Source organism: Glycine soja, chromosome 3 (genome assembly GCF_004193775.1).
Source record: "Glycine soja cultivar W05 chromosome 3, ASM419377v2, whole genome shotgun sequence".
NCBI classification, from domain to species: domain Eukaryota; kingdom Viridiplantae; phylum Streptophyta; class Magnoliopsida; order Fabales; family Fabaceae; genus Glycine; species Glycine soja.
The window spans coordinates 3125721-3151214 of record NC_041004.1 but is presented as its reverse complement, the minus strand read 5'-3'; the positions used below and the strand labels follow the sequence as shown (position 1 = coordinate 3151214).

General features: G+C 31.8%; 3 protein-coding genes across 3 annotated transcripts; 2 read left to right on the top strand and 1 right to left on the bottom strand.

Moving 5' to 3' along the window:
- The first annotated feature begins 356 nt into the window (after positions 1-356).
- Positions 357-4649, top strand: LOC114405905 (probable pectinesterase/pectinesterase inhibitor 36). The gene is made up of 3 exons (XM_028368429.1): positions 357-925; positions 2506-2838; positions 3814-4649. Exons 1-3 carry the CDS (start codon positions 478-480, stop codon positions 4503-4505), a joined length of 1473 nt encoding a protein of 490 aa, XP_028224230.1. The 5' UTR covers positions 357-477; the 3' UTR covers positions 4506-4649.
- An 8872-nt stretch (positions 4650-13521) lies between these two features.
- LOC114405904 (methionine aminopeptidase 1A-like) lies at positions 13522-20905 on the top strand. Its single transcript, XM_028368428.1, has 16 exons — positions 13522-13664; positions 14108-14158; positions 15614-15784; positions 15993-16068; positions 16203-16250; positions 16355-16399; positions 16868-16967; positions 17992-18043; positions 18127-18168; positions 18390-18451; positions 18533-18631; positions 19066-19139; positions 19252-19321; positions 19719-19784; positions 19866-19954; positions 20518-20905. The coding sequence occupies exons 1-16, from the start codon at positions 13594-13596 to the stop codon at positions 20593-20595; spliced, it is 1194 nt and encodes a 397-aa protein (XP_028224229.1). The 5' UTR covers positions 13522-13593; the 3' UTR covers positions 20596-20905.
- Positions 20906-22748: 1843 nt separating this feature from the next.
- LOC114405903 (vinorine synthase-like) lies at positions 22749-24651 on the bottom strand. The gene is made up of 2 exons (XM_028368427.1): positions 24060-24651; positions 22749-23815 (listed from the first exon to the last, which is right to left on the bottom strand). Exons 1-2 carry the CDS (start codon positions 24584-24586, stop codon positions 23041-23043), a joined length of 1302 nt encoding a protein of 433 aa, XP_028224228.1. The 5' UTR covers positions 24587-24651; the 3' UTR covers positions 22749-23040.
- Between the last annotated feature and the right edge of the window lie 843 nt (positions 24652-25494).

Sequence of the window (25494 nt, the reverse complement as noted above, 5' to 3'; positions counted from 1 at the left end):
GAGTTATTGTGTGCTTGGAAAGATATATATATATATATATATATATATATATATATATATATATATATATATATATATATATATATTCATTAATTATTTATTACTTATGCATAACTTAAAATTTGGTAAGCAAAGATATTTTTTAAATAATTAATTATATTTCATATCTTATTGTATTGATGAATATTTTGGGTTGGAAAAAAAATTATATAGTTGGTTAGATTTGAGTTGCACCCACCCACATGTAAAACATTACTCTTATAAAAAAAAGTTATTATATACTCTGAAGAAATTTGCCATCCACCAAGATAAAAACATAGGTCATATATATAGGTTAGGCCACACAATCCTAGTGCCACTTGGCTAGCACCCATGTGTGTGCTTCCTTAAGCTGGCTATAAATCATCATCCCACAACACCAAGCCATGCAACTCATCACATTCACTGAATCACTGTTCTCTCTCTAGTTAATTAAAAATGGTCACTTATGTCGTCACCACCACCTTGTTCCTCTTCCTTGCCATGGCCATCACCACCCTTTGCCTCCAAGAAATTGAGGTGCTCCAAATGGCCCAAAACCATGTTTCTCAAGCCAAGAATTTGATTGGAAACTCTTTGAGATTGCATGGCTTGGGAAGCCTAAGTCTTTCTGATCAAACAAGTGCTACAATAGCCCTTAGTGATTGTGCCAAACTCTATGAGGAGAGTGAGTCTCGGCTCTCTCACATGATGTCTCAAGAGAGTTACTACGCCAAAGAAGATGCACTCACATGGATGAGTGCTGTGATGACAAATCATAGGACTTGTTTGGATGGATTGAAAGAAAAAGGGTATATTGAAGCTCAGGTTTTGGATAGGAACTTGACCATGTTGCTTAAGCAAGCTCTTGTTGTGTATTCAAAGAATAATAAAGGCAAAGGGAAAGGTAAGTAATTTGTGGTAGATATGTTATTGTCAAATGGACTTGTTTTTCTTTGCTTGCACTCTTTAAGTCTTACTAGTTTAGATTGATATATCAGTAGGGAATCTTCATATAAAGGGAATTTTCATATATATGTAACAGTGTACGTATCTACTTTGAGACATTAACTAAACATTATCTATATTCTGCTATTGCACTAAATGATTCATAAATGAAAAGGATGATGGTATCCATGCAGTCCCACCATTAAACCTAATTTAAAAGACGACAGCATTTAGACAAGTCGAGAGTTGACACTGCCTTTGAACAAGGATATATATATCCTACACGTGCGTGTGTCTTTCTTTCTTCATATATATATATATATATATATATGAATTTTAGGTTTTATTACTTCAATTCAAAAGTTTCATCAAATATAAATATATATCTATATACCATAAAATAGATCATTATTAATTTGCTTATTTTCTCTTACATTGCATATCTCTCAATATTCGATATTTTTCATATGCGACAAGAGTATAAATATATAGTATAAAAAAGTCTTCTTGTAAAAAAAAGTATAAAATATAATTCATAAAATTTTTCATATTAGTTTAATCTCTTAAATTTAAATTATTTTATCTTACTCTCTTAAAATGTTTATTTTAAAGCCTTTTATGTTAGATTGTTTGTCATTATTTTGTCACTTTATGAAACTAACTTGGACAATTTGGTCCCGTGGCAATGCTATATCCGATAAACGTTTGTCACTTTAGTTAAAATTAACATTGTTAGTCTAAACAACTGATCATAGAACAATTACATTTTAACGAATTAAAATGAAACCTTTTAAACATGAAAAACAACTGAAATAAGAAAAATTCAGATGAGGGACAAATTATATTTAGTCATATAAAAAGAAATATGTAAAATGATTTTTTTAATTGGATTGTTAATTTTCTCCTTTAATGTATTTTTAGGCATTTCATTTGATTTTTTACTTTTGCAGAAACTACATGTTTTGAACTTATCTCCACCTATATTTCTTAAAGGATTATATGATTTTACTCTTTTCGGCAAAAGAAGTTAGAAGAATGTCACGGAAGGCAGAATATTGTCCTTTAGTGAATGAAACAAACAAAAGAAATCAAAGCACTCTGACTAGGCTATGCAATAAACTCATTTGGTCTACCTTAGTAGATGGCAAACAAAAAAAGAAAACTAATAACTATTACTTAAGTGGTTTTGTTAACTTGTTGGTAGCTATTTGGTGTCTTCTCCATTTAAGAGGAAAGATAATATTCTCTGCCATTTGATATGCCTACTACCATTTTGGTCACACACTTATGTACTACTGGGTGAAAAAACAACAAATATTGATAAAATTAATTAAGGATGGTAACATAAGATGGTTAATTCCCATATTGATGACAATAGTAATTAATATCTTCATTTTTTGTTATAGAATTCACTGGTCATGTGTATTGACAGTGTTAAACAAACTTACTATATATTATAATTATATAAAATTTATTTGATAGGGTCACTGCATAGTCTTTTTTCTCTTTGTTGTATCGATTATTTAATTGTTTGTACAGGACCACCTGAGGGAACAATATCCAAATCAGATTATGCTGGTATTTTAGAATCATGGAGTGAATCAAGCTATAAGCCAGATTTCACAGTGGCACAGGATGGTTCAGGGACACACGGAACAATCCAAGCAGCAGTAAATGCACTTGCTGCAATGGGGCACAACCGTCCTGCAAGAGCAGTAATACATGTAAAATCAGGGGTCTATCATGAGAAGGTGGAAATTGGACAGAAACTGCATAATGTGATGCTTGTAGGAGATGGCATAGACAAAACTATTGTCACTGGCAACAGAAATGTTGTTCAAGGTTCTACCACTCTGAACTCAGCCACATTTGGTAAGACTATGAAAATTTTGTCTAACGATCTAACCAAACAGAACAAGAATTTAATTAGAATAGATATAGCAAATGTTTTTTAATCATGGATTCTTATTTAATTGAAAATGGTTAGACTTTAGTAATAATGACTCCTTTAACAATCATATCAATACCATTTTGGTCACACACTTATTATTTTTAAAGTATGAAAGTCTAAAACTGAAGATAATAATATTAAATCAATTTTAGTAAGAATTTAATCATTACATTATTTTAATATATCTTAAGCTTTTAATCAATTGTACTTAAGCAAGGTGTTAAAAATTCGGATGGCGATTTCGGTTGTATCATCAAGGTCTTTAAACGTTCAATCATTTTTATTCTCAAATAATATTAGTTAGAAGGTTTAATTTGGGATGGCGATTTCGGTTGTAGCATCAAGTCTTTAGACGTTCAATCATTTTTATTCTCAAAGAATATTAGAAGATTTTGTTGGGGTGATAGAAATTCTATTTTTTCTACAATTTTTTTATCTCTTTTTAAAAGAATTGAAAATCGTAAAATCTTATAATAATTTGTGATCAATTCATTTTATTTTTTTTCATTTTTTAAGATAAACCAATATGTTTAAATCATTATTTTATCTATCTGAAAATTTTGATTCAAATCCTTTGATATTGGATAAATGATGTCTTTTTTTTCATTTAATGGTCTTTTTACTCCAAAAAAAATTGATTTCTATTTTTTTTTTCAAAAAGTAATCCAAGATTTTTCTTGTTCCTATAGAATTAAATGTATGTTTAGGAGTGCAATTGTGATCATCTTCGTATCAATCAGATTTGTTTGTAATTTTTTACAATATTAAGCAATGCAATGCAATGAATGAAACGGCGACCACAATTTAAAACTCACTCTTACAAGTATTGTGCTCATATATCAAATATTGAAATGTGATTCAAAGGTTTAGCTAAGATGATTTGGTACATGAAACAGATGTATCAGGGGATGGATTCTGGGCCAGAGACATGACATTTGAGAACAGTGCTGGCCCAGAGAAGCACCAAGCAGTGGCACTCAAGGTAAGTTCAGACTTATCAGTGTTCTACAGGTGCAGCTTCAGAGCCTACCAAGACACTCTCTACGTGCACTCAAATCGTCAATTCTACCGCGACTGCTATGTATACGGCACCATTGATTTCATCTTTGGGGATGCAACAGTGGTGCTGCAGAACTGTGACATCTTTGTGAGGAAGCCAATGAGCCACCAATCCAACTTCATCACAGCACAAGGAAGAGATGACCCCAACAAGAACACAGGAATTTCAATCCAAAGCTGCAGGGTTAGGCCAGATTCTGAGTTTCTCACACTCAAGGAATCTTTCAAGACATTTCTTGGTAGGCCTTGGAGGAAGTACTCAAGGACTGTGTTTCTGAAAACTGATTTGGATGGTTTGGTTCACCCTAGAGGGTGGGGTGAATGGAGTGGAGAATTTGCACTCTCAACTTTGTACTATGGAGAGTACTTGAACACAGGTTATGGTGCCTCTACACAGAATAGGGTGAACTGGCCTGGTTTTCATGTGCTGAGGAGTGCTAGTGAGGCCACACCCTTCACTGTGAACCAGTTTCTGCAAGGGGAAAGGTGGATTCCTGCTACAGGGGTGCCATTCTCTTCTGGAATTTAATTAAGTAGATGCATCATGTTAATTATTAATGGTTTAAGGTATATAAATGTCATGTTATTAGCTTAATTGACAGTGATGCTTAGCAATTAGCAATGCATCATATGCTAGATTTTGAAAATATGAAGCTCCACGGATTCTAATATAGCTAGGTCCATGATGAAACTAATAATGTAATGTAGGGGTATATTATTATTATTATTATTATTACTACTATTATTATTATTATATGGAGTAAAATTATCTATATATTGGCATAATGGTATATTGCAAATTATAAATAATAGTAATAAGAGTGAAAATAGGTTAGGTGGTAGGAGGGTCTGCAACCAAGTCTGTCTGAGCTTTGACTTAAAAAGATCAAAGGTTGGATTTTTAAGAAGTCTATTTAATTAAAAAAGTAATAAAGGTGTATTGTATTGAGATTTTAAAAATTATTTTAGCATAAAAATATCTCCTAAATTTTAAATTTTAAAAATTAGAAATATTATGATTTTTTTAAATTTATTTAAGGGATTTTTACGAATAAGATTTTATAATTTGGATTTTAACAAATTTTACATTTTAAGAATTTAAAATATTTAGAACTTTTTTACAGATTATAAGATTTTGAAAAGCACAAACTTGCTACCTCAGCTCCATTTAACCAAAAAACATATGTCGCTCCCTCCCAAACTAGAGGGAGTATATTTAATTAGGATTTTAAAAAAATTATAATATTTAATTAAAACTTTTAAATGATAGATAAAAGTTTTTTATATTTAATCAAGAAAAATAAATTTTTTTAAGGAGTCTAATAAAATACATTCATATTTAATTAATATTTTTTATAACTTGTAAAAGTTTTTTTAGTTTTTAAAATATATATAAATTTCAATTGATAATTAATTTCAATAAACTTTACGTGACACTTTAATTGAAAAAATATAAATATTATATTCATCAAACAATCTTACTTAAATTGTTGAGATTTTTTTAATTAAAGTTCCTTTTTTTTTAGCTGTTGCCAGACCTTTCTTTCTCCGATCATACATAATTACAAGTATTTCCAAACATACCGATTTCGGTTTGCCGCCTTAAAGAGAAGGAATTAAATTAGGTTCATGACGGTGAATTAGAATATTAGGTTCATATACTAGTATGTATTATAATATTAACATATTATTAATGGCAAGACTTTTACTTAGATAAAGATAAGGATATTGCTAATTAATTAGTATCGATAAGTATCGTTAAAAAATTTTGTAAAAATTATTGGAAAATATAAAATGGATGGCATAATTTTATGTATTCTAATAAAAAAATAGTTTTTTAATCAATCTTTAAAAGATATCGATTAGCATTTGTCTAAAAATAATACTGTATTAAATATTAATAAGAGAAAGTTGATTTTTAGCGTGGGATATTTTTAATAATGAGTCATGTAAGTCTTGTAATAAATGAACCAAGTTACGTACGACAATGTTGTTGTTGGCACCGCATGGATTATATATTTATAGCGGGTTAATCTATCTCAAAGGAAATTGCAAACTTTGTCTTTCATTCGATAAATGAAAACTATAACAATTCCCTAGTAAATGAAATACTAATTAAAAGCACATACCATGATATCATCATATGGAGACAAAGTGAAGAATTATTTAGCGGTTAATTTCGGCAGTATCTGCCACATTCAATGAACTTTCCATATATATGTCCATGCATGCTTTATCAATACTACACATGTCAAATATAAGGTAAAGAATCAAAGAATTTCTATAAGCAAAATTACAAATAATTATAATTTTGATGTATTGTGAATATAATATTCTTTTATATTGCTAATTAGAAAATTTTTAAATATAAGTTTTAAAATAGGTATTGTAAATTTAATAATTATATTCTTGTATGATAACATGGTTGAGTGATATTAAAAAAAAAAAACACTTATGATTCCTTTAATTATTTGCAGGCATGAAGATGGATTTCTTCCAAATGAAAATAATAGTATCATCTTCCTTCCTACCTTTATTTTTATGTATTTATTTTTTTAAGAGAACCATTATTATCATTATTATCTTTGTCTATATATTCATGATATTTTTTAATTAAGTTTTCTGAATATCTTTGAAAGGGGTACCGTCACAATAGGATTTGAAAGGGTACCATCACAACAGGACAAATTCAAGGATAAAATCTTATTCCTTTTACCAAAATGCTGATGAGATTCTAAGCAAGAATATGGGGTAATAAATATAAATATTAGCTACAAACTTAAGCTTAAGAGTTTAATTGTTCTTGTCCAATCTATTCATGGTTTCTCCCAAAATATAAATATTACAATCTTTAAACAATAAATAAAAATAGAAGCATAAATAAGTTTGGTCCCAATTGTGAATTGAGAGTGAAGACAAATGAAGTGAAGAATCATTTAGCGGTTGCATTTGGGACTCTATCTCTTCCGAATTCAGTTAACCTAATTTACTCATTGTGGATATTAGCTAGAAAAACACACATACACAAAAAGCTTCAGTTTATTGATGCTCCATTTGCTTTGTTATTCGTGAAGCCAATCAAATCCTAAACCATGAAAATAATGGTTAATTATTTTTTTTATCCCTTGGACTTTTTTTTTGTTTTCACTTTTAATTCTTAAATCAAATTTTGACTAATCTTAGTCCTTAATTTTTTATTCCATTAATAATTTTAGTCTTTACTGTCAAATATAACTATTAAATGAGAACATGATGCTAATTTTCTTGCTATTTTATTACGTTTTATGGATATTTCATTTTTTCGGTTAAAAATTGCTAAAAATTATTTTCAGTAAATTTCCTTTTCAGACTAAGTGATTTCTGCCCTCTGCATCCAATTATTTGAGAATTTCTACGTACTTAAGTTACCAGTCTAACGATGGGAGAATTGTTAAAAATTTATATATTGGATTAGTATATTATTTAAAAATTAAAATATTATTTAATTATCATTAATTGACAGTTACAAATTTTATTGCTATATGTCGATTATGGAATATTTGAGGCATGCCAGATATAGAAAAAGAATTTAATGATGACAAAAAATAATTTATAATATTTTTATAAAAGAAAATATAATATTTTTTTACAAAATAAGCAATGTTATGAAAAAAAATATGTAAGCTTTCACAAATTATAATTAACATCTATGTATTTTCATATTTTAAGAAGTTATATGATTTTTTATTGACAATACTATAAAAAATTAGAAAGGTAAAATAGTAAAATTATCAATTTATTCTTTCTTTTATTTATTATAATTTTTTACATTAATTCATTTTAAAAATTATCTTGTGGGGTTATATCATTTTTTATTAGAGAAAAATATAAATTATTAAATATATTCTAGTAAAAAAATTATCTTTGTGGAAAAAATTGTTCACATAGATTTATACATGGATCTACCAATGATTGTAGGACGAATCTTATGTTTAAGGTGACCTTGCGATGAGTTGGGTCATCCATTGTAAGTAATTTAATGAGATGATCTGCTTACTACTAGGAAGTTAATTATAAATTCACTCTCGCAAATGTACAGTAAACACAATTCTTTAAAAAGTAAACAGAAGAACATGCTATAATAGCCCCGGGAATCGGGAATGAACTCATGATAGATTTTATTATTAGAGGAGCACAAATGGAATCTCGGGAATGAAGTCACAATAGATTTTATTATTATTCTAAATTACATATTGTCTGGAATAACATGCTATAATTTGTATATTTATATGTATATATGTTATTGTTATTATTTTATTAGTTTTCGATCAAGAACAATTCTCATCGAAGATGTCCTTGCTAAATATTGTTCCAAACTAATAGGGAGTCCTCTTTAACACAATAAATTATTTGAGAGAGTTTTTTTTATTAAAAAAATAAATTTAAGAGAGTTTTTAAGTATATATAAAGAGGTGAACTTGAGTGGTCATTAATTTTATTACTAAAATTTTCTATTAATTGGCCATTAATAAAATTGAAAGTTGTGTTCATGATTAGAAAATCTTATGAACATAGTTGGAGCTTTAGCTTTATTGTCATGTTATAGGATGAGTTTAGGAATAAAACTTCTTGGTGCTTGTGCTATTTTTAGATTTGTGAACTTGATGCTTGAGTTAATCTTGATGGAGCTAAGGAGTTAGAATATTAACTTAACTTAAATTAATGGCAGTCATAAATTTTATTGCTATATGTCGATTATGGAATATCGAGCAAAAATTCATGCATGAAGAAATGGCGAGGGATATTTGCGATGGAGTAACGAGGAATAATGAAGACCAAATGGGAGATTTCCAAAGAAGTGGCGAGGGAATAGGTAATGATTTGTGAGTGGCTCACGAGGGATTAGTGTGGCGTAAATAATGAAGGATTTGCGAGGGATTCGTTGTCCCTAATTAGCGAAGGAATTATTTGCATTTGACCATATCATTAGTGAGGGATTTTGTGACGTAATTGCAAGGAAGGTCTACGAAATTAGCATAGGAATTACAAGGGACTGTATGTCTATAGCCAATTTGCGACTTATTTTTAGCAAGAGAATATATCCCTCGTTAATCTGTCACAGACTCCATTTGGATGGAATATTGAAAGAATGTAATATTTCCGCCACCAATTTCTTGTTGTGTCTAAGATTCTTTATCTGAGGTATTTCAAAGTTATTTTGAAATCAATAATGGTGCCTCTAAGAGGTCATGGCCAAATCATATATGCAATGGTGACTCAAAGCATGGTCAAGGTGGGCGATTGCTTAGGATCCCTATTTAGAGAGACACCAAAATTTTTATTTAGTTTATATAAGTATTAAATTTTTATATGATATTATAATTTAGCAATGTCATTTTGATCCTAAATAGTTATTTCTATCAAAGGTAAACAGGGATAAGCTATGAACATAAAGGAAAACAATAAAATATAATTTTTTTTCTAAAACATGATAATTCTTAAGTCTCGTCATGAGATCGATCTTTGGTGTCTTGAGAAAATTAAAAAAAATACTAATTCATAATTATTGAAATATTGTTCATCTTGAATTTGTTTTGTTACAAAACTCATTAATAATTCGTTAATAATTCATAATATTTGAAGTTAACATGAACAATTAATATTATTCTAAAAGTTTTTATTAACAATAATATGAATGGTTAATAATCCTTACAAAATCATTTTAAGGAAAGCAAAATTAATTGATCCACCTTGTGACAGTAAATCACAAATATAATTTTAACATTTTCAATTTTCTTAAACTCCTTTAGAATAAGTGAAAATGTCAAAATTTTATTCCTGGTCTACTATGTCATAAGGTAGATTAAATAATTTTATTTTGTTTTAAATGATTTTGTATGGATTATTAACTATTCATGTCATCATTAATAATGACTTTTAGAATAATAATAACTATCTATCCATGTTATTGTTGCTTTAAATAATCTTGATTGTGAATGAATTATTAATGAGTTTTGCAACAAAGAATTTCAAGGCCAACAATACTTCAATAATTATGAGGACGTAATTTTTTTTAGTTTGCCCAAGACACAAAAAACCTCAGGACCGACCTTACGTGTGTGCCACCTTCCAATGAGGACCATTTGTTCAAGGTTCTCTATATTGTGTTCAATATATTCTCCCTATTTTAGTGTTTGAGTTGCCTCCAAGTATGGACTCAAGCAAATCTTACATTTATGTCTAAATGTGTTGGGGACACATACTATATTTTCAGTTATTCAAAATTAAACATTATCAACCTTTAAAAAAAAGGCTTAAATACATTTTTGGTTCCTACAATTTAACATTTTTTTTATTTTAGTCCCTGCAAAAAAAAATCATTTTAGTCATTGTAAAATGTGTTTGTTTTATTTTTTGTCGTTAGAGTGTTTTAGATAACATTTTTTCACTATTCAAAGCTCTTTTTTATTGTCAAAAGTGTTATCTAAAGCTTTAAGGACGATAGATAAAACAAAAGTATTTTGCAAGGACTAAAATGAAAGAAAAATTATAGGGACAAAAATGAAAAAAATACTAATTTGCAAGGATAAAAAATATATTTAAGCCTAAAAAAATAAACATTATCAAATTTTGTTAATGAGTAAACATAGTTTCTTTTTAACACAAAACTTGTTGTTCAAAGGTGGGTCAACCCAACCCGATTGACTTGTTGGTGAGCCTAAAAAATGTCAACTTGACTTAGTCCATAATAATAGGTTGATGGGTTAAAGTGGTGATCCACCTAAAATAAAAATGTAAAGAAAAATAAATTTTAAAAAAAACACATTCCAACACAATTCTCTTTTAATTTGGACAATACACAAAGTCCATGTTCTTCATAACAACAAAAAATGGTTAGCATTGCCAGTTGTAGTTGCACATGTCGAAACTAGTCAAACTACTAACTAAATAAAATTCACACCATATAGAAGCTAGCTACTTGTATATACTTATAAAACATATTTGTTATAAAGATTTCGGATGAGTCTTTGAGTGAAGCGCTATAAAGATTTCATGGCTTGCCGTAGAAGACACCTACTCATGGATTCACTAAACCTATTCAGTTGAATATCTTCACTGATGGTTTGAGACCACAATCCAAGCAATTGTTAGACGCTTCTACTAGAGGAAAGATTAAGTTGAAAACTCCAGAGGAAGCAATGGAGCTCATTAAGAACATGGCTGTTAGTGATCATGCTATTTTGCGTGATAGAACACATATACCCACCAAACGAAGCCTGTTGGAACTCTCTTCACAAGACACATTGTTGGAACAAAATAAGTTGTTAGCTAAGCAGCTGGAATCACTCATTGAAACACTTAGCAAATTGCCAACACAGCTACAAGTGGCCCAGCCTTTTCATTCAGTTGTTATGCAAGTTAGAGGCTGCAGTATTTGTGGAGGAGCTCATGAATCCAGCTATTGTATACCCCAAGATGATTCTGCTAAAGTAAACTACATGGGGAATCAAAATAGACAAGGCTTTCATTTAGGCGGCTTTTCAGGTTACCAGCAAGGAGAGAATTTCATTCAAAATCTAGGGCAAGGATGGAGTATTCTATATCTTTAAATATTCTGTTTCTTGTTCAAATAGATTAGTAGTGCAGAACTCAACATTTGCTTTATTTCAATCCTTATAAGTGTTTACATACTGAATATACATGGTCTAGGTGAAACAAATTCCTTGAGGATAGGATACTCGATCTTACCGCTTTATATACTACTTGTACGAATCGATACACTTGTCGATATTCCAACAACAACCTGATGCAGGGCTGGGCTGAGCCTAAGAAATCCCAGCCTGCAAGAATATGGGCCAAGCTTGGGTCAACCCGATTGTACTGTTTGGCTCGATGGATGAGGTCGGGCAAACCCAACCTGTCCATTTTGCTAGCCCTAACTAAAAGTAAGGGGGGAAGTGCATTAGCATGAAAGGAAAGTGTTAATAGCAATTGCCAAAAATAATATAGACAAGGAAAATAACAAGCTTATTCAAAACAACATTGATGAGACCTAAACACAAAAAAAAAAGATAATATGCTCATACAACATAGAAACAAAGTCACCTTCCACACACCAAACAACATCAACATGCAACACTACAGGCAACAAAAATAGATGACACATTCGTTGGCTATGACAATGGTGACATCAGGACCAACAACAACATCAATGACAACAACAAATCCAAACAACATTGTTAGAGTCAGTGACAACCGGCAACGGTGATAGAAGTGTTAGTGAAAACCGGTGACAAAAACATCAACAACGATTGAGTGGGCCAACAACGAAGATGACACCTTTGATGAAAGTTGTGCACCCACCATTGGGAATGGAACAATTGATGTTCCTCTATTCTCGCAAATAAACTTGCATTCCATGATTGTGTTGTAGTTTATCCGATCTTTCACTTGAGTTGGCTTGATAGTAGCTCCCAAGATCATAACTCATATGACAACGAGTTTACTCGCATTTTATACAACATTGATTGGGGTTATATAGATCCATAATAAACTCAAAAGATGGGGGTTTAAATAGTCATTTGAGGGGTGAATAGTAATCCCCTCCGTAGAATTTCATACTACAACCCAAAATATATAAAGGGAGTTGATAATGTCCCCTACAAACATGAGAAAAAACCATCTTACCATTTCTCTTCACATTCACCTTCTTTTCTCCCCCACCCAACCCATCCCCTCTACCTAGATTTAAACACCATAATCATGTAACCATCACCATCATCATTATCATCATCAAACATCCTCGCGTGCACGATTTCCCTCCTCCTCCTCCTCCATGTCACGTACCACTACCACTCACAAATACCAAAACCACCGTGCATGCCCCATCCCAACCAAAGTTGAACTCAACAATCCCAACGTCACTCCCGACTCCAGTCTTGTGCCTGTCGCAAAACCACCCCTGCACCTTCATTTGTGCTACCGTGTGTCCTCACCATCTTTTCCAAACACCACCATGCCGCCAGAAACTCCTTCCTTTTATTCGATTGCAACAACAATTGAACTCGCACCCAACTCAAGTAATGAAATCATATTTCCACATATGGGGCAGTGATATTTGTCTGCACAAAAATGTATTTCCATTGAATTAAGTGGTGGTAAAAAAAATTATGTGACAGAAATATGATTCCATTTTATATATTCAATAAAATGGAATCATATTTTCTTTATATTTTTTATGCAAAAAAAAAATTGTACAATAGAATCATATTTTCGTTGTATATTTTTTTTTCACACCCCCACTTATACAATGGAAGTATGGTTCTACTTTGCATGACTTACAATGGAACCATGATTCCATAAGAAGGACATTTTCGAAATAAAAAAGTAGAGTTCCATGGTAGGGGCCATTAGCCATGCGAGTGGGACCAATAGCAACTACCATATATAAATGGACTAGCTCGGCCTACAAAACACAAAGGCCCAATGGGTGTAGCGGCAAAACTGAATGGGCCACGCCCAAATTCAAAGGCAGACTTTTCCTTGACCAACACGAAGTTATAAAATGTCTCCTCTCACTTCCGCAGGTCGTTTCTGTTCCTTCGTCTGCAACCCTAGCTTTCAGCTGTTTGCAATCAATGGCTGGTGAATCTGATGTACCGGAAAACACCCTCTCTTGTGCTAATTGTGGCAAACCTGCGAAGCTTCAGTACTTTCTCTTTATCTGTGTGTGTGTGTGTGTTCTATAGCTGCTCAAAATTAACAATAACTGTGCCCCCACTTTTTCTTTTTTTATTATTTAATTTGTTTTGGATTGTAAGATGCTATTTTTGCATTTGATATGGCTTGATATGTTGCAAGGACTTAACTTTTTGGCTTTGATCAAATGGGATTTTCATGGTTTCAGCATAAGTTGCTGCTGCTGCTGGCAGCATACAATTTTGATGTTTTTATTTTTACAATACCCAAATTTGTTGCATTGATATGCTCGAAGCTTTGGTCAATTGGGTGCTGAAAGATTCAATTTTTATAGTTTATTGTGATGGTCTTGCAATTGGGTGATTATGGTTTGGGATGATAATTTTGTGGAAACTGTGAAAGGGTATGTTATGCATCATATGTTTAATTCGGTTTTCCTCGTTTTTTCCTCAGGTGTCCAAAATGTATGGAATTGAAGCTTCCTCGAGAAGGTGCTGCCTTCTGGTTTGTGACTGAATCCTACTTTGTCAGTTATTTGAATTTTGAATTTCTTTCTCTGTTTTCGTGATAGATGGTGTGTTTGGATCATTGTCTCTTATGTGTGAATTGTTATATTTTGTGACAAACCAAATATAATGTGTGTTTGGACAACAATTGCAAAGTGAGAAACCGGAAGCTATAACTACTGGTTTCTCTGTACGTGTGAGAAACCACATCCAAAACGTGGGACAAAATAATGTGTGCTTGAGCAACCTTTGCAAAGCGAGAAACCACGAGGAAGCTATAACTACTTCTCAGTAGACATGAGAAGCTGCTTCCCAAACATAGGACCAAACACACTAATAGTAGCTTCTGGCTTGACGTGGATTCATTGTTTGGAGATGTTAAACCAAACATGCATTGAATCTTAGTGAACAAATAGAAAATGAGAGTATAATGCTAGTCTCTTTCCGTAAGTTTGAGAGTTGTGAGGATGTTCTGTTTATTTTTAGACGGTGATTCTACAAAAGACTTGAGTTCTTCAAATATTTCTTTACGGTATAGACTTGTGGTATATATAAAATGTTGATTGTCTCCATAATCTTTACGGTATAGAATACCATAGAATGCCTTCAGTGTTTTAAATCCTGTATAGCCGCTTGCCCCAAAACTGTTATAGTGGGATAGCTGCTATTCTGAAATTTTTTATGCAGTTTAAATATATACATATTAATTGACAAAAATGATAAAAAAATACTCAAAATTCATGACTTTCTTGAGTAACAAAAAAAAAGTCAGAAGTGTCTTGAACAAAACATACAAGCAAATACCAACAAAAGTCACATACAAGTTTCCTAGCAATCATCAATCATCATCTTCTAAATCCAAGTCATCTTCATCATTTTCAGCCCTATTACGGCTGTAGATTGCATTTTTGGAAATTGATATCCCAAACTGTAAAAGCCCTAACCTATCTGTTCAAAGTGCGTTTTTGGAATCAACATCAAGTATCTGCTATGGTTGCTATTCAGCCTGCCATTAGTTCCTCTGTAGCAGCTACACTAAGCCGCTTCACTGAAGTGGCCTCTATAGTGGCCAGGGGTGCTTCACTCTGCTACACTGTTATAGCGTGCTATTTAAAATCCTGAATGCTATTATTGTCTAAGACTCTAAGTGCAACATAGTGCGTGAGTTGGTGCTGACTAGTAATACTTTTTCGGCCACTGTAAATAAAATAAGAATTGATCTAATTTAATATCCATAGCAGATTTATTTAGTTATTAGGGATTGTCAATTTGGTGAAAGGGATGGCATTGTTGCTCCGAATGGCAGCAGGTAGAAGAAGGTGAGGTTGACCATTGTTGCTAATGAGAGAACAGTGAATTACTAGATACTTACTGTTACTGAATCACCCATAAATTTACTTCTCACAGTCTTTATATCATTAAAGTTGGAGCCAGTTTTGATATCTTTTGACAGCTCTCAGGATTGTTTCAAGTCTTCATGGAACTCTCACAAATCAGTGCATCTGAAGGCAAAACTATCCTCACCTGGCACACAAAATTCAGACTCACTTGGTGATGGTTGGTTATATTGTTTGAAGAGAGGGCAGGCTCGAACACCAAAGCTTCCTCACTTTGATTGGACTGGGTAGGGCTTCAAATGCCTTCTTAGTCTAAGTCTAATTTTCATGGGATTCAAATCCCCACAATTTAGTTAATAAAAGATTATGTTCATTATTTGTAATGATATTTTCATTTCAGAGGCCTCTTGTGTTCAATGTTCCCCTTTTTTTCCAGCTTATTGCTAATTACTTGTTTATTTGTTGAAACCAAAATTTAATTTCTGCTCTTGCAAGACCACTGCAACCATATCCCATTTCTAGTAAACGGATAGTCCCAGATCAAATTGATAAACCTGATTGGGCTGATGATGTAAGTTATCTGACTTCTTCCTATTTAAATGCTTTATATTTGTATCCGATTTAACTCATTTTTGCTTAAGATTACTTAGTGGTGGTTCATTGGTTTCTGATTTGTTTTTATTTCTTCTTGTGTTTAACTTTTAGGGAACCCCCAAAATTGAGCCCAATAGTAGTCTACAGCATACTGTTGAGGTGAGGAATTTTAAAAAGCACAAGTAGATGATTTGTGTAAGATCAAATTGGACATTGTCTTTATTTTTTTTTTATTAGACTTTCTAACATATATTAATCTGTAGGTCAAAACTCCAGATCAAATTGAGAGAATGAGGGAAACTTGTCGGGTAAGTTCCTTGCCACTTTTTGCCTATGTAGATTCTTAGAGGAAGATATTTTTACCCCTCTTCCATCTGCTACACTAAAACAAAACATGACAACCTCCCTGTAGCGTCCCAGTGCCGCTTTGATGCTATTTACCACTATTGACAACCTACTTCTCAGTTTGTTATTCAGTTCAAAACTCATTTGTATCCTTATTCTCATGCTGCTTAATTTGTATGAGAATGGTTGGTGATATATGAATTATTTATACTTTGTTGATTAATGGTGAGAGGTGACATCCGATAAACCTCTGCTTTGATATATGAAATATAACTAATAAGCTGGAGGTGGTGAGAAAAGAAAGAAAAACTGTTTAATGTTAGTAAACTTTTAGTAGTGAAAGGTCTTTTAAATAGTTTATTTTTATTTTTATTTTTTTTCAATGTAGAATTTAGCCTCTCATTATGTATGAATTGAGTTATACTTTATAGATTGCAAGGGAAGTGTTGGATGCAGCTGCTCGGATTATTCAGCCTGGTGTGACGACTGATGAGATTGACAGAGTTGTTCATGAGGCAACTATTGCTGCAGGTGCTAATTTTAATGTGTTTCTTTTTCAAAACACTTATATAAGTCTTACCAGCTTTTTATTTATTGAGTTTTAGTGAGTTTATTAATCAATGAAAAGCTCATATACTTCAAATTAGTGGCCATCTCTGTGCAGTATCCATTTTTGGCTCATATCCTCATCAAACATTTCACAGACAAATCAAATACTTCTCCTATCTATTTTACAATTTCTTTTACTTTTTATTTTTAAAACTTATACAAATAAGAATATCATAATACCTAAAATAGATACAAGTTTGGGATGAATTGTTTTGGGGGAAGTAGTCTTTTTTCAAAAGATCACTTAAGAAACTGGGAATTTGGAATCCAAAACTAAACTAAACCAATCACACATTAATTATAACATTTAATTATGTCTACATTCTACACACTTGTAAAACAATGATGCTCTCTCTCTCATTTGATTTATAATGTGCTTTGTTTTAATTTTATATTATATTTATAGCTGTATCAGGTCTAATGATTTTTAAAATTTGTCACAACCTCATGTCAGTCTGAGTTGTATTGTATACATGCCCCATGTATCCTGGACCTTTTAGTTTCTCGTATAGAAATTTTTGGCATTACTGTAGCTGGTTTGTGTTGAGTATGCATTTTCTGTTTTTAATGATATAGTCATTTACTGAAGAATACAGAGAGATACCTCTGTAATGCTTGCTTTCTTTGACGGAAAGCTTTGAAAGAATCTAAAAATAAATTCAATTTCATGCAAAACAGTTATAGTACAAACAGGTTAGGGATAATATATGGGTCAGAGGAGGGGGGGACAAAAAAATACCAAAATGTATATCAAGGCTGCTATCTGCTTACCAGAAATTTGAAAAGTCCTAAAAAAAGCCATGAGCATTACAGAGAGGATGCTTCCTAACTTTGTTATAATTCCTCTTCCAAATGATGGTTCATTGAGTTTCATGATGTCATTGTCATATGGCTATTACAAATGGTCATTGGTAATGAATTTTTTTCTGACTTTTTACTTTTTCAGGAGGATATCCATCACCTCTCAATTACCTTTTCTTCCCTAAATCTTGCTGCACGTAGGTACTTTCCTTCTGTAATGTCATATTTTTCTCTTATTGCCATGGTATATGTTAAGAATGAAATTTGCTTTATCTAACAGGTCAGTTAATGAAGTAATCTGCCATGGAATTCCTGATGCAAGGTAGACTGTTTTGTGCCTTTTCTAATTTATTCTTGGTATGGTTTTTCTTTGTTGCCAGAACTCAGTATTACTTGTGGAGATAAATTATTGTAAACTAACTTTCCTTACTGATGCTTCGTTGGTACTTGACACTTGATTAGTGTAAGTGCCACTGACTCGCTGAAGCATGATAAGATTATACCAGCTTGAGTACCTTTCTTAATAATATAGTCATTGTGCAGGAAGCTTGAGGATGGTGACATTGTAAATGTTGATGTCACTGTGTACTATAAAGGTGTTCATGGTAAGTTGATTAGCACATTTGTTTCACAGTTTCACTTGTTCATAATTTGACTGTTGGTTAATTATATGAATTTTTATGCAGGTGATCTCAATGAAACATACTTTGTGGGAAATGTTGATGAAGAGTCTCGCCAACTAGTAAAATGCACATATGAGTGCCTGGAGAAGGCAATATCCATTGGTATATATCCATTTGATTTCAATTCTGAAGTTTGTGTCTTGTTTAAGTTTCAAATATAATTGAACTTTTGAAACATTATAGCAGTCTTGGATCTTTTATTTGTCTTTTGTTTGATGTGTACCTTAAAGGTTCGTTATCAATTCATAAATCAAACTACAAATTTGGTCCTAATTTCTAAATCCCAAATTATAAGGTAACAAATCATTTAACTGGTAAAAATATAAATTAAGGACAGAAGGGTTGAGTAACTGATATTGAATCATATTAGCTACTTAATATGGTGTAAATTTGCATTGTTAAAAGTATGCATGTGGCGTTTGGATTATATTGTGATTGCTGTGTTTAAAATACTTAATATAATTGAAACATACATAATATTTTAAGAAATTGAACTATGGAATGGGATCCTGAATCTTCTTGTAAATCAAATTCAGTTAAACCTGGGGTACGATTCCGTGAAATTGGTGAAGTTATTAATCGTCATGCTTCAATGTCTGGCTTTTCAGTGGTAATGATTTACTTCTTTGTTCTTTAATTTTTTAATCTATTTATTGTTATTTGTTCACACTAGTGCATGGTTATCATCTGTTCCTTACTCATTTTTTCCCATGACCCCATAGGTAAAATCATATTGTGGTCATGGAATTGGAGAGCTCTTCCATTGTGCACCTAACATTCCTCATTATTCAAGTATCCTTTCCTTAGTTTAAAAGCACTGCAGGGTATTGAAAAAAATATTTGGAAAATTTCTTTTTGCATCCTCTAATGTTTTGATCTTTAACATTCAGCACAGTATATACTTCTCTTTTAATACTAAGCAACCAATTGTTTTGTTTACGCATAAAATGACTTACAAAACTAGGAATGATTCTATAGATTCACTTCCTATTGACAATTCTGTTATACATACCATTACTTGCTAGAAGCAGCCAGCTTCCTCATTCATATGTGCCATTTTTTCTTAAACCAAACTTTCTTTCCCAACGTGCACCTCTAGCTTTTCTACCCGTACCCCCTAACAAAGAACAAAGGTTGCTAGAAAGTAGAACGAGAACATATGGAATGTATACACCTTAATCACTGTCAGGAAATAAAGCAGTTGGTGTGATGAAGGCCGGACAGACCTTTACAATTGAACCTATGATCAATGCCGGTATACTTCTTTATAATATCTCTTAAATAGATAACTTTGATAGATACATGTGGCAGCTCTAATATTATTGTTTATTAATAGGTGTCTGGCGGGATCGAATGTGGCCTGATGGATGGACTGCTGTTACAGCAGATGGTAAACGAAGTGCTCAATTTGAGCAGACTCTTTTGGTAAGTTCATTCCTGTTTTCTCCCGAGTCCTATTACAGTGTATACATGTCAAACAATCTGGTTATTTTCTGCAGTGTCCTGCCAAGTAAAACAATGTCTTGAGGTGCTGAAAGTGATAATAAATTAGAGAAAATTATCATAATTTTAAATTTTGGATGAAATTTTCAAGAAAGATATGGTAACATTTAGTAATTTACTTTTTCACCTCAATATAATGCTAATGATTTTTATGTATACGTGTGTAACTTCTACAATATGTCCTTGTCTAGGCCTTTGTAAACTGTTATGATACTAGAGAGCACACAATGTCTTAGTATAATGTAGGTTTAAATTTTTTGGTATAATGTAGGTTTAAACCTATAATCTCATGCTTGCTATCCAAATCTCTATTATTACATAGTGCTCTAAAGCTATAAGCTATGGCCATCATTTGTTTTGGTCAGCGAATTAGTAATTGGAATTTTAATTATATTTGGTCTCTTAAAGTATACATTTAGTAGTGGGATTACTACTTTTAGCTGATTGTACCTTAAACTAATATGATTCATGGTTTTCATTATTAGGTGACAGAGACTGGTGTTGAAGTTTTAACAGGGAGGTTGCAGACATCACCCAATGTTTTTCCTTGGTTAAATTCATAATTGGGTGAATCATGGAGACAGAAGCTGGTAGTGTCTGAATACCATACAATTAATAGACAACATTTCTTTGATCTACATCTCTGGTTTTCTCTTTTGGGTATCATGTTTGTAAGTTATACAAAAAAACAGAAGCAAAATTCAATTGAGTTTTGATGATAAGTATGATTAATGATTGTTTGTGTAATTGAAGAAAATTTAAGAATTTTGTCCTTCGTTCTTTTTATGGCTTATGTTGGCCAAGTCAATAATGTTTGAGCGAAGTTTTGAACACTGGCTTAATCATTAATTTAGTTCCTTTGTTTATTGAAAACATCAATCAGCCAATCAGGTCCTTTGTTTTTCATAAATGCCTAAATGTGACATTTTTTGTCCAATTGAGTTTTGATGCAGTTAGATTTTGAATTTTAGCAAAAAAGTGTCAACGCTCTTATGTTCTTTTCTCCATAGGTTTCTCTCTCTTTTTCATACTTCTTTCCTTCCCCTATTTAATCCTTGCTGCCAAATTTAAGAAAACAAATCATAGTGCCTTTATTTCCTTAGCAGACATTTTAACGAACAAGCAGTAGGCAAAGGAATAAACCACTTGGCCTTTTGACCATTAGGGGGTAATTTTTTTTTTTCTAATTTACCAAATAGGAGCAGCTTTTGAATTATTTACGAATTGGGGGTAAGCTGTATGGAAGGAATGTTACGACTTTAAATATAGAAGTAGTATGATTTTTGAGATTTTTGTTTTTTTTTAATGAAGTTGTAAATTATTTTAAGATTTTTCTTATTTTATTAATGTTTATTTTTATTTAAAATTAAATGTATTAAAGTTGAATAGGAGTACACAACTTTATAGTCACTAATAATCTTGTAAATTTAAAGTCGTGAATTATCTTTGACTTTATAATATTATTTACTAATTTAATTTTGACAATTAATCCTACGAACATAATAAAAATAATTTTTTAAATAAGAAAATAATTTACTAATACACAACTTTTTAAAATAAAAACAATATAATATATTAAAATAAATGGAACAACACAAAATATCCACAAACATAAAAAATTAAAAATATACATAATATTAGGGGTCAACTTGTTTATATAGACATTTATTACTATTATACATTTCAGTTATATACAATGAACAATATTTTTTAGACTTGTTTAAAATTAATTCCTTTATCTCATCATATCAATAACAAACATTTTTCTAGTAGGATATCATCCTACTATTTAATATTTAAAAAAACTATGCGTTACATTTTTTTAAGTATTTTGTTTACATCTTTTTTTTTTAATTCTCTTGCAAATAATAATTAATAATATTAGAAACACAAATATAAAAAATAAATAACTAACAACTAATCAAAAAGAAAAAAATAAATTACAAAAGATAGATCAAACATAACTTTGAAGTCTCAGGAAATATATGATTTTGAAGTTGTAGGTCATTATATGACTTAACAGTCATAACCAAAAAAATAATTAAAATCATGGTTATGGATACAACTTTGTTATATATATATATATATATATATATATATATATATATATATATATAAAAGTCTCAAAAATCATATTACTTCTGTCTATCAAATCATAACCGTCCATATGACTTATCTCTATTTGGTAAATTAGAAAAAAAAATTACCCCCTAATGATCAAAATCCCAAACCTCTTCCTTTCCACACCATAGTGCCTTACCTTTCCGGCCACACCATCCAGTAAATAATATACACTCGTTTTTCTACAATTTTCATATCTAGATCTGGAACAATAAAGCAGAATTAGGAACTGCTGCAGCAAACACAGTTCCATTTCTCAATAAAATGAGCAAAAACAAAATCCAAACCGGAAAAACTTGAGATCCTAAAATTCAAATAGATATATATGGATCTAAAGCTTTTAGGGTTTGAGGCTTCAAACTCGCCTCTCCCATCCTTCCTCTGTGAATGCATCCTCTTATTGATGGCTTCCCACATAGCGTTGGCTTCTCTCGGCCAACATTGGAGTGAGTGGTTAAGGATATGGAATACGAAGGAGAGAGTGTGATTAACGTTGAATAGTCATCAAACTAGGTAATGAATTTTTTAAAGTAAGATACCTATTTACAATTTTTAAGTTGTAGGCACTTATTTTAAACTTTTTGAAAAACACTGGTCACCTCAACTTTATTCAACCTTGTAAAGTTTAATATAACAAGTAGAAAACACATGAAACCTCAGCAACTAGAAACAATTAAGGATAACCTAAATATGCAGCTGCACTCTAATAATTCTGTATTTCCTAAGGACCTAAGACCTAAGCAATGAGTTATCATAATATGAAGATGTGCTATATATGTAAATTAATGTGAACAAACAAACAAACCTACTTAAACAAAGGAAGTCTAACTTAGTTTAACAGAATGTATGAGTTGTTGTAAATTTTTTAGAATCTATTTTAAACATATTTAAGAATCAAATGAAGCAAACTCGAGAAGTTCTGGATTTTGCTCAAATTGCACCATGTTACTTGTAGTCAAGGTTACCCAAGCCTCTAGGCCATCCCCATCCTTTGTACCCATCAAAATCACCACATTTTTTATTGGTACTCCAATAGTTCGCACGTAAGTTGGCTTTCCCCATCCAAAATCCACTTCATAGAAACCAAATCTCACCCAACTGCTAAAGCTATAACATGGAACACCCTTTTCTGAGGCCATTATCCTTGCCTCCTTCAAAGACTCAATCACCTTATAAAACTCAAGACCCTGAAGTTTAGCCACATAGTTTCCATCAACTTCTCTTGTTGTTTTTCTCACTCTCTCCGCCAAATCACACAACCCCATTTCTTCTTCCACTTCCACCAACTGAGAGACTGCTTGTTGCCATAGATTTCCAATTGAATGATGCTTTGATGAGGCCATTATTCTGTGGCGAATGTTCACTGCGTGTGATATCATGGATGCGGGAAATCTTCCTTCTGCTGATCTTTCTTTTGCTGCTTCCAACGATGATTTCCATATGAGTGCTGTCACGGCTTCCACACGCGTGGGATTGAAATTGAAGCACCCCATTTTTTGCCGAAGTTTAGATATGTTGGAATCGTTGAACACGAACCTCTTTGTCACAATGTCTTTGTCGCCGACCATGCCGCGTGTCATGTCCATTTCTATGTTCCTTGGCGGGAATAGCAGCGCCCCTTCTTCCATTTGAGGTGGTACTACTTTGTTGTTGTCTTCCTTCCTGCAAAAAATTAAAATTAATGACTGAAACTGAACAATTTATATATAATTTTTAAATCTCACTAAAATTTGGTGATAAAAGTTATAAGATCGAGTTGGTGATTAAGAAAGAAGTTAAGAATTGAAGAAAGACAACAATTTTGAAATTACAATTATAGGATTAAGTAAACCCATAGTTTAAGAGTGACCTTATATTGGCAAAGAAATTACAATTTTGAAATACTAACTCTTTATTTGTTGAATACCTTGATGTTGCTGCCCAGGCGCTGAGGAATGAAGCTGCAGTTGAAGCATCAGCGATCTTGTGTGAGAAGCACACGCCAAGTGCTACACCCCCACACTTGAACTGGTTCAGCTGAACAGCCATCATGTTCCTCCCTTCCAGTGTTTCCCTTGCAGGGTTGTAGGGATCAAACGGGAAAAGTTCGTTGATCTCGTGAAGATGAGGGTTCTTCACAACGTTTGAGAGCTCAACGGAGACTCTAGACTCGGTGTAAAGAATGCCCTCGTCGTTGCACTCAACGGCTGAATTGCCTCTCAGTGTTCCGCAAAAGGGGTGGTAGAGAGTGAGGACTTGTGATAAAGAAGCCTTCAGCTTGTGAGATATTGTTTTGAAGTCATCATCAGAGAAAGAGTAGAAGAGGAGAATGGGGACGTAAAATGGAGGAGCCAATTGATCGAGGAGGGAGAGTTTGAAGTGTTGAAGATGATTAGGGGTTGGAGAAGATGGCTTTATTGTGTCTTTAGATACAATCTCAACTTTCACTGCCATTTGGAATATTTCTCACAAAAGATATTATTGTAATATTGTTGCTATGTAGGACTTTGATATAATATTCTCACCCAAATGTTGCTCCTATATATATAGAGAGAGGAAGTTTCTGCATTATTATCTCTTTATAGTATAAAATATAAGTAATGTTTTTTTTCTTTAAAAAAAAAAAACTAAAATGCCTAGGAGTTTACATGAGTACGTCTTTTATAGAAGTGTGAAAAATTACTTGAGAACAGAATCAGCACTGACAGAAAAATCTTAGGCTTTATTGAAATATTCTCCGTGTAATTATTGCTACAGTATAATTTCCGACGACAAGAAATCGTATTCTCATCATTTGCTTTTTGAAGGCATCCATTAGTGGAAATATAACTAGAGCATCTACAAAATGCGAGTTGCTTAACAAAAAAAATTGTTTTAGTATGTTACATGTGATTTTAAATTGTTTAAAATTTAAGAGAGATGGTTATATTAATAATTATTGTTCGTGATTTATTTAATTTTATATTAAATATAGGAGAGGAAAATATAATATTTACGAGTTAAGCAAGAAATGTCCATTGAAGAAAAAGTTGTTTGAATTGCTTAAGATTGAAGTGATATAAATTGGGTTGTCTTTGTCATAGCATTGAAGATCCTCTAATTAAGCTATGAATTTGTATTTTATATATACCTGCTGCAAAAAGACAACCAACCGTGTAAAGACCACAAATGAAGTCTAACGTGGTTTCATGACAATAAAATGCTGCAAATTCAGTAAAAAAGAAATTGGTAGTTACAAATTGAGTAATTTATGTAATGAAAAAAATGGACCCAAAAGAATTTGTCTTTATAAACAAGTAATATATAAAATATAAATTTTAAATAACACAACAAAATGGATATAAGGAGTAAGACGGTTAGGG

Coding starts and splice junctions, on each gene's coding strand:
- LOC114405904 (XM_028368428.1), top strand. CDS start 13,594: ATGGCTGGTGAATCTGATGTACCGGAAAACACCCTCTCTTGTGCTAAT. Junction 16,251..16,354: donor GTCTACAGCATACTGTTGAG/GTGAGGAATTTT, acceptor ATTAATCTGTAG/GTCAAAACTCCAGATCAAAT. Junction 19,322..19,718: donor TAACATTCCTCATTATTCAA/GTATCCTTTCCT, acceptor AATCACTGTCAG/GAAATAAAGCAGTTGGTGTG.
- LOC114405905 (XM_028368429.1), top strand. CDS start 478: ATGGTCACTTATGTCGTCACCACCACCTTGTTCCTCTTCCTTGCCATG. Junction 926..2,505: donor TAATAAAGGCAAAGGGAAAG/GTAAGTAATTTG, acceptor TTGTTTGTACAG/GACCACCTGAGGGAACAATA. Junction 2,839..3,813: donor TCTGAACTCAGCCACATTTG/GTAAGACTATGA, acceptor TACATGAAACAG/ATGTATCAGGGGATGGATTC.
- LOC114405903 (XM_028368427.1), bottom strand. CDS start 24,586: ATGGCAGTGAAAGTTGAGATTGTATCTAAAGACACAATAAAGCCATCT. Junction 23,816..24,059: donor GCCTGGGCAGCAACATCAAG/GTATTCAACAAA, acceptor AATTTTTTGCAG/GAAGGAAGACAACAACAAAG.